The sequence below is a fragment of the Acanthochromis polyacanthus genome, chromosome 7 (genome assembly GCF_021347895.1).
Source record: "Acanthochromis polyacanthus isolate Apoly-LR-REF ecotype Palm Island chromosome 7, KAUST_Apoly_ChrSc, whole genome shotgun sequence".
NCBI lineage: Eukaryota > Metazoa > Chordata > Actinopteri > Pomacentridae > Acanthochromis > Acanthochromis polyacanthus.
The window spans coordinates 27,517,787-27,532,367 of NC_067119.1; the positions used below are offsets into that span (position 1 = coordinate 27,517,787).

Sequence of the window (14,581 nt, forward strand, 5' to 3'; positions counted from 1 at the left end):
ACTGGGGTCGAATCATATCTGCTCCATTCATTTCAAAAGCTGAGCTAATAATTATTTCAGGATACATGTGAGAAGTGATGTCACTTACTCTTTTATGCAGGAAAAAAAATCTGAAGTCTTTCTATAATTCAGTTGTTTAATTCAACTCTAAGATGTGTGTCTCTGAATGGTAAACAGTGGCTGTTACAGCTATTATGCATGGCCTACAGCCCTGCACAATTAGTGCAACCCAGTACTGCTTTGCATTGTGCTGCTGCGGGATCGAGGGTGAATGATATCCATATTTAGAAGGCCCTCATTGATTCTTCCTAACTGAGGCACAAAAGATTTGTTGTCTGTCCAGTCTTGAATAGCGGGACCTTAATGACAGTCCTGCATTATAAACCCTCCTGCTGACCTTAATCAGCGTTGGAAAATCTCTTGAAACTCTGAGCTCCAGCAGTTCGCTCAAAATGTGATACAGCCGCATTCCTGTGTCTGTGATGTTACATAACAATATCATGGCGACAATGAGCTACCACAAATAATTCACATTGTGGAGAGCAAGAGGCGACACCCACTGTGAGGCCTACCTCATCCCTCCAAATGTGTTTCCCCTTTAATAAACTTGCACACATGACTGAGTGATTCTTCGGCCAAAATGGCAGATGATGAAGGATGAGAGAGGAGTGTGTAATAAAGATTTAATTAAGTCTCACCATGGGATGTCTTACTGGGACTCCAGAGACCAGGATAGAGGAGTTTGTGTTTGCTCAGTGCAGCTGTGAATAATATCTACACTATTCTTACTCTGACCTACATGTACTGAGAGGAGGATGTGAGAATAAGCCCACATGAGTGCAGGTTTTTCTTCCGATCTTATTTTCACCGTAGGGCTGCCAGAGGGGGTCTCCTTATGGTAAACCTTATGCTAACTCTAAGCTGTCAATCTCGACTGGAGATAATCTGCGGGTGTAAGAGAGGTTATGTGTCTCTACACAACGTACAGTCGGTGTGAGGCTGTGCTGCCGAACCTCGTGCCGTTGTGCATTTGCAGATTGTTGCAGGTGTACATTACAATTCTCACCTCCAGGCATCTCATCGTGATGACGTAGATTTTTATGGTCCCCGTGGAAGACTCCCATCAGCACTTTACTTCATTCCCTTTGAAATCAATTCATTCTCTTTTGCTCCTACTCAACGTGGGTTACCATGGATACCGCTCCCAAATGGTTTGGCTTGCACATGAATTTGTTTATAAGTGTTACTTGGAGTAGACTGTAATGTTCTTTTTTTGTGCAGCAAAGGTAATTTTTTTTTAAATTAAGCACAGGGAAACTGTATGTAATGCCCATTATATTACTATTACTATTATTTTACTCTCCTCTATGAGTCTTAAAATAATGTTTCTACAGGGAGAAATCATAAAATCACTTCTTTTTCCAAACAGCTGCAACTTTTCCAACATGCAGCATCAGCTACCTGGGGACACCACCAAAAGCGCTCCTGGCAGCTCTACTCCAGTCTGGAAAAGCCTCACAACACTTTGCATATAATCTTGTCTGATCCACTAGGAATCAAAGCTACGCCAGTGTGGATTCTAGAAAGCCCCACTGAGCGTCCAACAGCATCTAAATACTTTGCTGCTTCTAAATCCTCACAGAAGGCACATGGTCTGTGCGGCATGGACTGCCACAACCATAACTTACATCTGGGGCAGCACAGTTGAACAGAGAGGATTGAGTGGTTTAATTTGGCTGGAGACTTAATCGAGGTTCTTTTGGAATTAAGGGAAGACTGGGTGCATCTCCCACTGCGCCTCCAGATTCACTTCAGCTGCACTTTTAGTCCCTTCTGAATGTGAGTTCACTGCATCGAAAGTGTACATACGAGTGTGGGTGGATCGAAAGGAACCAACCACATTCTGCCATATGTCTATCTAAGAGGTCTAATTTTGGCTGTGTGAAATATTCAGCACTGCAGGGGCAACATCCGGAGCTCCCCTGGGGATTCTTGTGAAACAGTCCAACTGAATTTGTTTGCCTCAACATCTCTTTCTAATGTCTTTCCCTTGTTTCCTCTGACGTATCATTACAGCGTAGAAAAAAAAGCTGAGAGATGCTGTGTATTAGCCTGCCACACTGGCTATTTTGGGCCGGACTTTGAAAGCAATGGGGCCTGGCTGTGCATCCCCACATCTCTTATGTAATTCCCACCAATAGGAGCACAGAAATCAGAAGGAAAGTTTGCAGAGAGTGACTTAATCTTGAATAGAGTTAATTGGAGACAGCTGGAGAGCTGAAGGTTGTTTACTGAGTTGCATGAAAGCTTGTTTGAGCATTCGAGGCAGAGTGAAGCAATGCTTTGCTTTAATGTTGTCATTTTGTGGTGGTGTAAGCCTAATTGATCCCCGTCAGAGTGGCCTCTAATCAACACAGAGCCATTGATTTCCTCTTCGCAGAGTCTACGAGGTGCCTAAGACACCTGCTAGCAGCCAGCTGACAGACACTTATGCCGGCTAACCGACAGCTGACACAAACTGATGCCAGCGCACTGTGCTGGAGAGAGTGAGTCACACATGCTCAGATAGATCCCACTCTCAGAGATGCTGGATGCCGCACAATGTGAGATCCACTGTATTCTGAATCATATCGTACACGTGGTGTGTCACAGATGGAGTCTCGGTTAACTGTGGTGTTTTGTAACCAGTGTGCAGGCAGGAAAAGTGGAGATAATAATAAAAACGGGAAAAAAAGTGGTCATCATTTGCTGTGTTCAAGCAGTGGAAAGCCATCTTTCCCGTAACGAAATGAGCTCTGTCAAAGCTAAGTATCATTGCGATCTTCAGCCTGATCAGCACAGTTTGTCGGTAGTGATTTCTATCTGCCCTGAGAGTGCTTCAGTAAGCAGTTCTTCTGCAGCAGTCACATGCTTCGGGCTGGGGCTCACAGCCAGCTGTCCCCATCATCAATTCAGACAATGCAGAGGGATGTGGCGAGAGGTGAGACTTTAGGGCAGATGTGTTTGGCACAGGCCAAGCTATGAAAGGCTTAATGCCAGATTATAAACAACAAGGAGCTGCGAGCAAGAGATCATTTAGTTGTATCATCATCTTTTATGTAGGAACTTCATGGATTACAAGATCCTTTTTAGATGCCAGTCACAGCAGTAAACAGACTACCAAGCCATACAGCTCAAGTCTTGTGGTGGAGAATTCCTCTGACTACCACTTTTCCTGAAGCATTGTAAATTATTCTGCACACTTAAGAAGAAGGAAATAAACAGAGTCAGTGATGTTTGGTCCACTAGGTTTATTGTACACAACACAGAGAGTACAAACCCAGCTGGTCTCCAGAGCTACTACAAATTGTCACAGAATGCAAATAACTTTTTATCCTGCCCAACATGAATCACAGGCACACAAATGCACTATAGATGCTCCCTAAACGTCTCCTCCTCTCATCTTTACATCAAAACCTCATGCAACCCGCGCTTCATCGATCCTGTCTGAGCATGTGAAATGAAACAGTGCAGCTTACAAAACTTATTAAACCTCTCTTGGACAGTTCAGACACGGACCTTCATCGCACATTATGGCTTTCAACCATCTTATTATTTCAAATTATTATATTTCACTCATGTGATTATGCATTTTCATGTACTATTATGAAATACTTGTCTCTTAACCCTTAGATGCCTAAATGCATCAAAAATGACCCCACTGAGGTTGTTTTCTTGCAATATCTTTGTAATGAAACGTTTTAGTCATTTCATATTCCAGCTATTCCTCAAAAACATGTCTTTGATATCATTCCATTTCTATTTTTAAGTTCCTTTTCATATTTTTAAATAATTGTAATATTTGTATTACTACCTCAATCTCTAAATCACTGATGATATCATACAAGAAATGATGAAGTGCAAAAAGTTGGAGGGACGGAAAGTAGCAGCAGCTGGAGGAAAAGAGAGAGAAAATTTCAACAAAATGGATGTTGACATTCGTCTATTGCTATTTTGTGTAATATTCTTCTTTTACATTTATCAAAATGTTCAAAATTTGAAATAAAGTGAAAAATAAACATATTCCAAACATGAAATTGTTGTTCTGTGGACAAGAAAAACAATACAAACAATAATATAAATTGTTATTTTGAATGAAAATGGCAAAAATGGCATAAAAACACATTGATTCTTATACGGGTCATTTTTAAGAGTGTAGGATCTAAAGGTAAGGAAAATTATAACTCCTCTATTTGTTACATTGTAAACTTCTGTTTTTGTTTTCTTAGTACAATGTACATTTTTAACAATATTCTGCTTACACCTTTCTCCTTACATTTATAGTTCTAGGATGTATTTTTCTATTCATGTTTATCTTTTTGAAAAGTCTTGAATGTCATGTAAGTAATTACCCCCTAGGAATCAATAAAACATTTCCGATTCTTAGATTCTTAGTACTATGTATATTTCAGCATTTTATGCTTTTACTTTTCTACTTATATTTATATTTTTAGGACATATTTTTCGACTCATGTTTATCGTTTTTTTTAAGTTTTGATTCAATGTAAGTAATTTCCCCCTAGGGATCAATAAAATATTTCAGATTCTTAGTACAATGTACATTTCAACATTTTATGCCTATACTTTTCTACTTACATTTATATTTGTAGGACCTATTTTTCTGCTAATGTTTATATTTTTTTCTTTAAAGCCTTGACTGAATGTAAGTAATTTCCCCCTAGGGATCAGTAGATTATTTCTGATTCTGAAATGGTTGGACTCCTGATTATATTTTTCAAACAGTTTGAATAAACAGTCCATCAATTAGCCCGTTTGGGCTGGTTGCTTAACAAAAATGTAAAAAAAAAATTCAATAAAAATGCCAAAAAAAAATTGCAGAACAAGTCCTCCCAAAAACCCTCATTTGTTGCTCTTTTGTGTCATACATGGTAGTAAATTTAATGTCTTTTGGAACAAATAAAACAAGATATGTCCTTTTGGGCTCAACCTTTTTCTTGATCATTTTCAATTTTACAGACCAAGAAAACAACAGCAGCATTAGGCTAACAGATCAGAACAATTGCTGCCCTACATGGAATACCTACTTCCACCACAGCTGAGTAATAGAACAAAAAAATTATATCACATTGGCACAAAACTGATTTTTTTCTCCCTCTCTCTCCCTCTCATCGCCATGTCCACCTCACGTCCAACAGCGTGGGAGGAACATTAGCAGTGATCAGTGTAGGAGAGGCTCGAATCCTGCAGCCTGTACTGTCTGTAAACTTTCTAAAAATGCAACTTGTCGGATGAGCGTCTCCTCATTACGCACGGCGCTCATCACTGTTACACTGCAGGATGAACCAACGACCAGCAGTTAGTCAGAGATAAACACACACACACACACACAGATAGAGAGAGAGAGACCGCATTGCTGCTCAGACTCTGAACACCCAGATACCCTTCCCTCCTTCCTCCATCCCTCCTTCCTCCTCCTCCCTCATAAAAACACGCACAACCACGCCTCCAGAGGCACGAGCACAGGCGCAGGCTCGGACACACCTCCTCCTCCATCACACACAAACACACACACACCATCACACACACACGCACACGGGGGAGTGTGAGAGCATCGCTGGGTGAAGCAGACAACATGTAAAGGCAGCATGAAGGACGACTGTGCTTCTCCGGGAGGCTGCCAGCAGGTGCGGCCGGGATGAAGCTGCGTCTGATCGGATGGAGAACCAGGCTTCACCATGCCCACCGCATCTGAGCAACTCCTCACCGGAGAGACGGTAAGGGCCTCTCGTTTTGTCTCTCTCTAAAAGAAAACCCCCAAAATGTCCAAACTTAGCCGAACTCGTCCCTATTCCTTTCAGCAGCTCTTTCCCTTCAGCGGGCTCTGTCCTAATCTGAACCCTGTTTCTTTTTTCTAATGATGTCATCCCGGGCTCAAAGGCATCAGGTCAGCCACAAAGGGGATGGAGGGCCGATCATCGTGCCGCAGCACCATAATAATAATAAAAAAAATACAAGAAAAAAACGAGAAAGGTGCCTGGGAGCGTTACAAGAAGTGTTCGGTAACGCTTCGAGGATGGATCGGTGTGATAGGCCCGCGGGGAGGCTGCAGGCAAATCCGCATCACATTTGTTATCGTCTGCAATAATAGTAATAATTTTAAAAAAAACAGCAGGGAGAGCTTCGAAGTTTAGTTAGAAATCACATGAATATGCGCCCAGTTGTTCAAACCTCTGGCATAAACAGTGTCAAAATAAAATACAGAGTTCGTATCTGTAATATCATCTTTCCATCCTGTGATTTTAATATAGATTTACCCTCCATTGCACATTATCGGTCGTTTCTTTTTTCAGACTGAGATTTTTAGCCCTCAGCGTGCAACTGGAGGAGCCTTTAATGGTTTCTTTGCTGTGTGCTGTAGCCATGGAGACAGTATGTGGCATGTGGTTCTCTACTTGTGCTCTAGTCCCTCTATTGAGAAGGAGCCCTAGACCATGAAGATGAGTAAAGGAAGGAAAGCATGTATTTACTGAGTCAAGATGTCTTGTCCTCTAATTCTAACAAATAACTAAACACGTCTCCTCTGTGAGTTTATGTTTTGGCCTCTGATCCGTCTGATTTAAGGTTTAGTTCAAGAAAAGCTTTGGTATGTGGAGTGTTTTGGTGTGTGTTGGTCAGTAGTGGCTTTACCTGTCATTCCTACATCATTAATTCATATATTTTATACATCTTGTGTGACATTTATGTAAGTTTGCTGTAGCATCCCTCCAGAGACCTCTACGGTAACATCCACAGGGCTCTTTTAACATGCAGACCCATTCATAATTCTTTATGCAACATTATTAGATGAGGAACAGACAGCTGCTGTTCATATCCATTAATGTCTGAAAGCTTGGACTCTGTTTGAGACAGATCGATTGTGGTAAACTACTCTGGATGTTTTCACACTATATAATGAAATTAAGTCTCACCAAGGGTCTTTCTGACTTGCTGATGCCTCACTTCATTCATTTAAGCTTAGAGAGCTAAGAAGACTTAAAGTAACATGGATTAAAGTTTATTTTTCCTCCAGTTTAGTGCCTTATCCCATCGTATCGTCATTTCCATACAAAATAGTCATAATTTCTTTCTCTTGTATTGGAACAAATGGTGCAAAATTTGCTTCTGATTGCATAATATAGGTTACAGATTGTATTTTATAATACTGACATTCAGCCATCAGTTAGAGTTTAGTGACCAAGGTCTCAGTAGTAGCAGAACAGCTAGTATAGAGGTAATAGCACATTTAAAAAATGCTTTCGGTACATTTTCTTACTAGCCTAGCCGCGCTAGACCCAGGTCTGAAGACAGAAGAGTCTAGGAACTCTCGACAGGGAGGGAGGCGGGCTAAAAGGTTGTCTTTCAAATCACTCTGCAGCAGTTGGGTAGGTATACAATCAATCAGGGCAATGAATAGGCTGACGTAGTTCCTAGAGCGCCGGAAATCAGAGGATGCGGTAGTTCGGTGAAGCCTTATTTATACAGTCAATGGGTGAAGCTCAAGTATATTACAGACATGTTAACAGAAAGATTATTCAGAGTCGGTGCTAATGGAGCTCAACGACTGTTGTTGTTTTTGTGGTCGACCCTGGCAGAGAATTAAATTCGTTGCCGTGGGTTGTCTAGCGCGGCTAGGCTATTTCCTTACTGCACAGTTACAGAATTGTTTGAATTTAACAAACCAAGTTGATACCTTATTTTAGCTTATTCAGTTGAAACACTTACATTGAACACCATAATATTCATAAAGCAGAGGCTCATGTAATTGTACAAAGCTGATCTACTGTATAAAACACAAAATGTATGTAATCTGGTGTTTATTGGCAATCTTTTACCCACAGATTTATATTCATGTAAGTCCAGAAACTGCAGTTAGAAATATCATACATATTGCAACTTTAGCTGTTTCCTTTCATTTAAAGCAATAAAATACCCAAATTGGTGCCCAACAGTGCCGCACTGAAACTTAACTAAATGTAACAAGCCAAGCGAATCGGTGAATAACAGCGTACGTTTGTGTGTCGGGGCTGGTTGTGAGCAGACGTGAGGTTTAGGTGTGCTGTAGAGACATGACAGGGAGATGGCTGGTCAGTCGGCTCTCATCACGATGAACAGATGGTAACTCAGGGTTGGCTTGTGGGTGAGTGCCAACAAGAAAGCCCATGTGTGTGTGTGACACATAAAAATCCATTGTTGAAACGTTTTGTCCATAATATGCTTCAAAGGTCTATAAAAAACACTCTGAATGTTCTTTATGCAGGGATTGACAGCAGTGGTCTGTGTATTATTTACGGGGTATTTTTTCATAGCAGCTACGGTGCAGTTTCTTCTGGCTACATGATGTAATGTTAACCCAAGATATGCTGCAGTAATGTAATTTAAGTACTTTAAAATGCTCTTGAAGACACCATGATTCATAAATACTGTACTTAAAACTAGCTTTATTATTATAGTTAACAACCTTGTTTGATAATTGATATTTGTCAATCAAGTATTTAAGTAAAATTTAAAAAAAAAAGACTTGGTTTTAGCAGTAGTGTGTTGTGTCTTGTTTATTAAGTTTTGCATATTCCTTTTTCCAATTAGCAATGCAAGATGATATGAATATTGTCCTTTCAGTCAAAGGAATTCTTGTCTAATTAAAAGTCAGATATTGCACATTTTGGTTGTTTAAATACACAAAAGCCACCTTGTCTAAGTATGGTGTAGTACCTCAAGACCTTTAGCATAATGATTGACTGGTATGTTGTCCAGATGCAATGCTGAGTTGTGGATCTTGAAACTGTCTTTAAACTTGGTTAGTAAATGATCAACTAGGAGCTGTTAAATTTGTACCCAGTCACCTTTACTAGTGTCAGACCAAAACTGTTGTTGTAGTAGTTTTCCTTGGATACATAATACAAGGGAAAACGTGTTCTACATTGCAAAATGATCTTAAAAGATATTACGAAGTTTGCTTTTCAGATTTAGTAAATATTACCTGTGGTTTATATATCTGGTGTACACCTTACTATTTGTGTCTTTTTTAGAACTTTGAACCTATGTTTAAAGTTCATTTAATTGTGTTTGCTTTATTTCTTTCCACAGGCTGTGTTGATCTCGAATCACACTGAATGGAGAGCATTGAAGTTGCTTTAAGATGACACGAACGCATCCTCCTGATATACTGGCATCGACTCTGTATCAGGACATTGCTCTAAATCCCGTCACCGACCACTCCGTTTCTCTTTACTCCTCCCAGCAATGTGACTTGAAAATGATTGATAAATCAGAGATCATCAACAAAAGACACTGCCGCAGTTTTGACTTCATTGAGTCACTTGATGACCCACAGACCTTCTCTTCCTCGATGGAGTACCCTTACAAGAGGTCTGAGCATCAGACATTAAACAAAGATCTAATGTGGAATGGACTGGATCAGCCGGGGCATCTTCGCTTTTCATCTCCTGATCTGTTTAACACCAGGCAGTTCCAGCAGCATTCCACACAAGACAACACCAACCATCTCACTTGGTCAGATTCTAAAAAGAGATCAAGATCTAAAAGCACTCCTAGAGTTAAGGCTACCCTCACTCCAGTGCCCATCTCAGTATCTCCTCCAGGAGCCAGGAAGGGGAGGGATGCACCTCAGGCTGTGTCAGATAACTCGAGGACTTCTGAATCACAGCGAGAATCCTACTCCTCAAACAGGGCATTTTTGAATGAGGTGCATCCTATCAAACTGCAGCCTCATTCTCCCCTCTACGTCTCAGACTGCTTTGAAGAGGAGAAAACAGATAAGCCCGCCATAACCCCTCATGTTAGATGCCGTGTGGACATTAAACCAGACGCTGCTGTGCTGCAACACACAGCTAGGCAGACTCCCAATGTACGGACTGAGCATCTGTGGCAGAGATACTCCCAGGCCAGCAGCAGTAGAGGCTTGTATGTACCACGGCAGGTTGTCTCCTCACCAACGCCCACTCCAAGCGAATGCTACAGTGGAGATTTTAGACAAGGATACCACTACACCAGCATGTCTCCCATCTCTTACCAGCATCTAGACATGCACAGAATGCCATCACCAACCGCACCATATCTGAGTCAAGAACAAAGAGCTTACTCAAATCCCAACATACCGACCAAGTTTTTCTACACAGAGGATGCTGTTCGGTATCCAGTCCATCCCTATTCTCGAGCCTACTTTCAGGATGATCGATCCAGTCTCACCAGCCATGGTAGTACAATGACTAGTCAGTACGACCCAAGGACTCGATGGGTGCACACCCTTCCTGTTAGGCCGTATTACACGGACCAGTTTTCCAACCGAGAGTCATCACACTCTGTATATGGTAGGCCTTATTCCACAAGTGAGGTAGGATCATACTTTTCTCAAACTCCACTGTCTAGAGCTTACTATGGAGAGGACACCCGGTTCAATCCATACCACATGAGCAGCTCAAGGTTGTTTTATTCCAAACCATTTTGTTCTCCTGAGGAGCAGTACTTTTCAACAAGGCCATATCACACAGAAGGTCGTCGACGCCCTCGAATGTCCCAGGCCTTTTCAGATGACTGGTATCGTTCAAGTATATCTGGCTACTCTAACCAGTCATCTCAGCACACACCACCAAGGGTAAGGCCAGACCCCACTATACCCCCCTGGTTCACCAACAGCGAGACAAGTCGTCTAGGTGCAGAGGCCAAAAGCCACTCCAAGTCTTGGGACAATATTCTATATCCACGGCATGACAGAGAGCAATCAGTACCACGTGGACGGAGCTACGAGAACCTGTTTTCCCAAGCAAGGCATGCAGCATCCTCTGATGTCACATCTCAACCTGTCATACTTAACCTTTCCAGCTCACCGAGGCGCTACGCTGCCCTGTCACTCTCTGAAACCTCCTTAGAGAGGGGCTCAAGCGGTTCATGGAAGAATACCAAGAGTGGGCACTGGTTTGTAACTCCTGAGATTACCATAACAGACAATGACATATGTGCAGGCAACAGCAGGCGGCGTGAAGTCCACTCTGTCAGCTGGGATACAATGGACGGTGAAAAATCACCATCTCCGAGAGAAGTGCATCAGAAACAGCCATCTAACACAACAGACATTACCAAAGACAGGAAACACAACAACTTCTCTCTCCAGCAGAGTCTAGAGCAACTGGATGAACTCTTAGCTGACCTGGTGGTTGACTACAAACCACCAACTAGCAGAAAGTCAAGTGAGGATCTGTTAGATCAGCTAAAACAACTAATCACTGAAGATGATGACAAAGACAGAGGATCTTCTGGACTTGAAAACTTAGGAGGCCTGAACACACAGCTCCCATCCTCTAAATCAAGCCCTGACACAATCAAAGACCCCGACAGTGGGTGCGATGCTTTACAAAGGAGTGCAGAGGAATGCTCTCCAGACCATAGCACAGATGAAGACGACACTATGGTGTGTGCGAACAAGAAGTGCAATCGGATTGAGAATATGTTCAATGCCTGCTTGTACTTCAAATCGTGTCACAGTTGCTACACGTTTTACTGCTCGCGAAACTGTCGCAGGGATGACTGGGAGACCCATAAAGAGACATGTCTGTACGGTCGTGTTAGCAGTGTGTGTCGGCACGCTCTTAAGTTCTGTCGAGAGAATACAGAGATCCACAAAGCCTTTTCGCGAGTTGCTAAAGCTGGTTACCTCTCCAGAGGGAGAGGAGTTCTCTTTCTGGGTTTTGCCAATCCAGAGACAGCTGACAACTTCCTGCAAGTTGGGCTCGAGAGCCTCCTAATGTCACCCACATACTTGTCCCTCAGAGAGCTGGATGGATTCAAAGACAACCTAGGTGAATACTGCAAGGAGCTGCAGCAGGCAGGTAATGAGTACGACCCCAATGAATGTTTTCTTCTGAATGTATCCATAGCTGTTGGTGAACTAGTGCCTAACAGACCTTCACCAAGGGTCCAAGCACCAACAGTTCGAAAATATGCAAAGGTGTCCTTGGCCTCCTCAAGCCCTGACAAAAAGGTACTCAAGAAGGAGAGCGAAATGGAAACTCTCATCCTCACTCCGCCTCCAGGCACACCAGACATTGACAAGGAGGGGGAGGAGGGAAGAAAAGCCAGAGAGGTGTGCTTTGTCAATATCCAGCGTGAGCTCAGGACCAGAGGAGTCTTCCTTCGTCACGAGTACCCCAAAATCTATAATCAGTTGTGTGAGTTTGTGGAGAGCAACAAAAGGTTCACTCCTACTACTATTTATCCCATAGATAAGAGAACAGGGAAACAGTTTATGTGCATGATCATGGCTGCCTCTGAGCCAAGAACACTAGACTGGGTGGGTACCCCTCATCTCTTAGATGATATTATATAGCATAGCACTAAATAGTAATGATAATGATGTCAGTAACAGTAAATGTATATATTGTAAATACATGGTGTGATTTAGCAAATTGAACATTGACCTGGAAATACGTGTATGTATGTGACCAATCTCTTTCTCTCTGTCTCTCTCTTGATCTTAGTTCTGTCTGTTCCCACACACACCAAAACTCTCACACACATACAGTAACACTTTCAAGGTCGTCCTTTGTTGTTTTGGCTTGTTTTGCACCAGAGAGTTAAAAGCCTGCATGTAGACTAGGCACAAACCCAGTTATCCAGGTGTTTAAGATGTGTACTTGTATGATCTGTGCAGTTTCTGCAGACGGTGTATGAAGCACACAATATTTGCAAAGTGCACATTTCATTGCCTCCACATAATAGTTGGCAAAGCCAGGTTTCATAGTGTAATTGTCACCCAACATTGATTTCTCCAAAAAATGTTATATCAGAGATTTATATTATACCTTGTTACAGTGGTTGTAAGATTACAACTGTTTTATTAGTATTTAAGTATTATTTCCTTGGTATGCTGTAGTTGTGTGAGTATTTTTTTTAATTATTGCTATATTAGTTATTGGTTCATAGACATAGAAGTACAATCAACCACCTGTTTGTTTTCCCACTTCTTTTAGGATTTTAGTTTGAACTTATTTCATCTTGTGAAAAGACTTGATGTCATTCTGGTATAAATTGCTTTGTTTGAAAGTGGCCTTCAGTCAAAAACAAAAACAAAAAAAGCATTTGACACAAAGCAATGTATAGGGTTAGCTATTTCTAAAGGCTTGACAGCTCCAGACTTAGGTTGTTTGAACCATTGTAAATGAATAATTATTTTGCTCAAAGCATGTTATTTATATTCAGGTATTTTAATATTGATATTGCTTACAATTAAATTTATTATGTTAATGAGATACCGTTTGATGCTTAGAAATGTAAGAGGTATATTATATATATTGAATATTAGATCATTTGAACATCATGACCTTGAGACCTTATTGTAACTAATACCACAGTATGTTCTTAATTAAACCATATGCAATAAAAGAGCAACCTTAACAGCTATATTGTAAAATCCTATTTTATTATAAATATTGACTAAGTCTTTTGAGCCAAGAGTTGTAGAGACTCTGTTTGCACTAAAACATAAATTATATAATAAGAATGTTCCTAACAAAGCTACAGCACTGAACACAGATAAGATAATATGCCTGCTTCCATTGCCATTATTGACTAATCTAAGGTTGCTCTTTTACTTGATTATATATCTTTGTGCAAGACCCTCCTCAACTTTCTATTTTGTGATGTTTATAACCTATATATAAATATATAATAAATGGAATTTAATGAGTGATCTCATGGCTTTGGCTTTCTCTTCACAGACTACTTTGTGTTCTGGGTGTCAGCCATGTTTCTTTTGCTGAGATGTTTATGATTGTTTTATGGCGCACATATGGGTGTATTAAACAAGAAACAAAAGAGGAATCCATCTTCTTCCTGAAAGATATAGACTAAATGTATAACTTCCATAATAATTTAGTTTATATTGTTTTTAAGTGCACAAATACAGTGAGGTGACAAATTAAAGGAAAAACCTGCTGTGGGTGGCATCTTTCTGGCATGGTTTAGGTCAACTTGCCCATTTAGAGGGAAGGGTCACTGCAGATCAATACAAAGTTATTCTGAGTGATCACCTCTGTCGTATCATGAAAAATTTCTGTCCTGATGAGTTTCTATCCTGGATCTCTTCCAGAATGACAAAGCCCCCATCAATAGGGCACAAGGGTCACTGAATGGTTTGATGAGAATAGAAATGATGTGAATCTAGTGTAATGACCTTCACAGTCACCAGGTCTCAAAACAATTGAACACCTACGGGAGAATTCGAACTGAAGTGTTGGGCAGTGCTCTCCATCACCACCATTAAAGCGGCAAATAAGGGCATATTTGTCACCCTTCTGTGTATCAAAACACAAAGTGCTATGGTTGAAATCTTTCCTTTTGTACTGACTAATATTTTGATGCCATGTGTGGCATGAAACATTTTTTTCAGCGTGACTACATTCCACGCCTGTTTACAGACCTTATCTTTAACAGGCAGGTTTGGAAGTAGACTGAGATTATGAATGACTTTATGGACCTATGATGAAGTGTGACATGTGGAGCACGCTGTTTTCCTTGGAGGAGTAACTTT

At 41.1% G+C, this 14,581-nt stretch overlaps 1 protein-coding gene across 1 annotated transcript; it reads left to right on the forward strand.

Moving 5' to 3' along the window:
- The first annotated feature begins 5,452 nt into the window (after positions 1-5,452).
- unm_hu7912 (un-named hu7912) lies at positions 5,453-13,741 on the forward strand. Its single transcript, XM_022205652.2, has 2 exons — positions 5,453-5,774; positions 9,124-13,741. The coding sequence occupies exon 2, from the start codon at positions 9,176-9,178 to the stop codon at positions 12,377-12,379; it is 3,204 nt and encodes a 1,067-aa protein (XP_022061344.2). The 5' UTR covers positions 5,453-5,774; positions 9,124-9,175; the 3' UTR covers positions 12,380-13,741.
- The last annotated feature ends 840 nt before the right edge of the window (positions 13,742-14,581 follow it).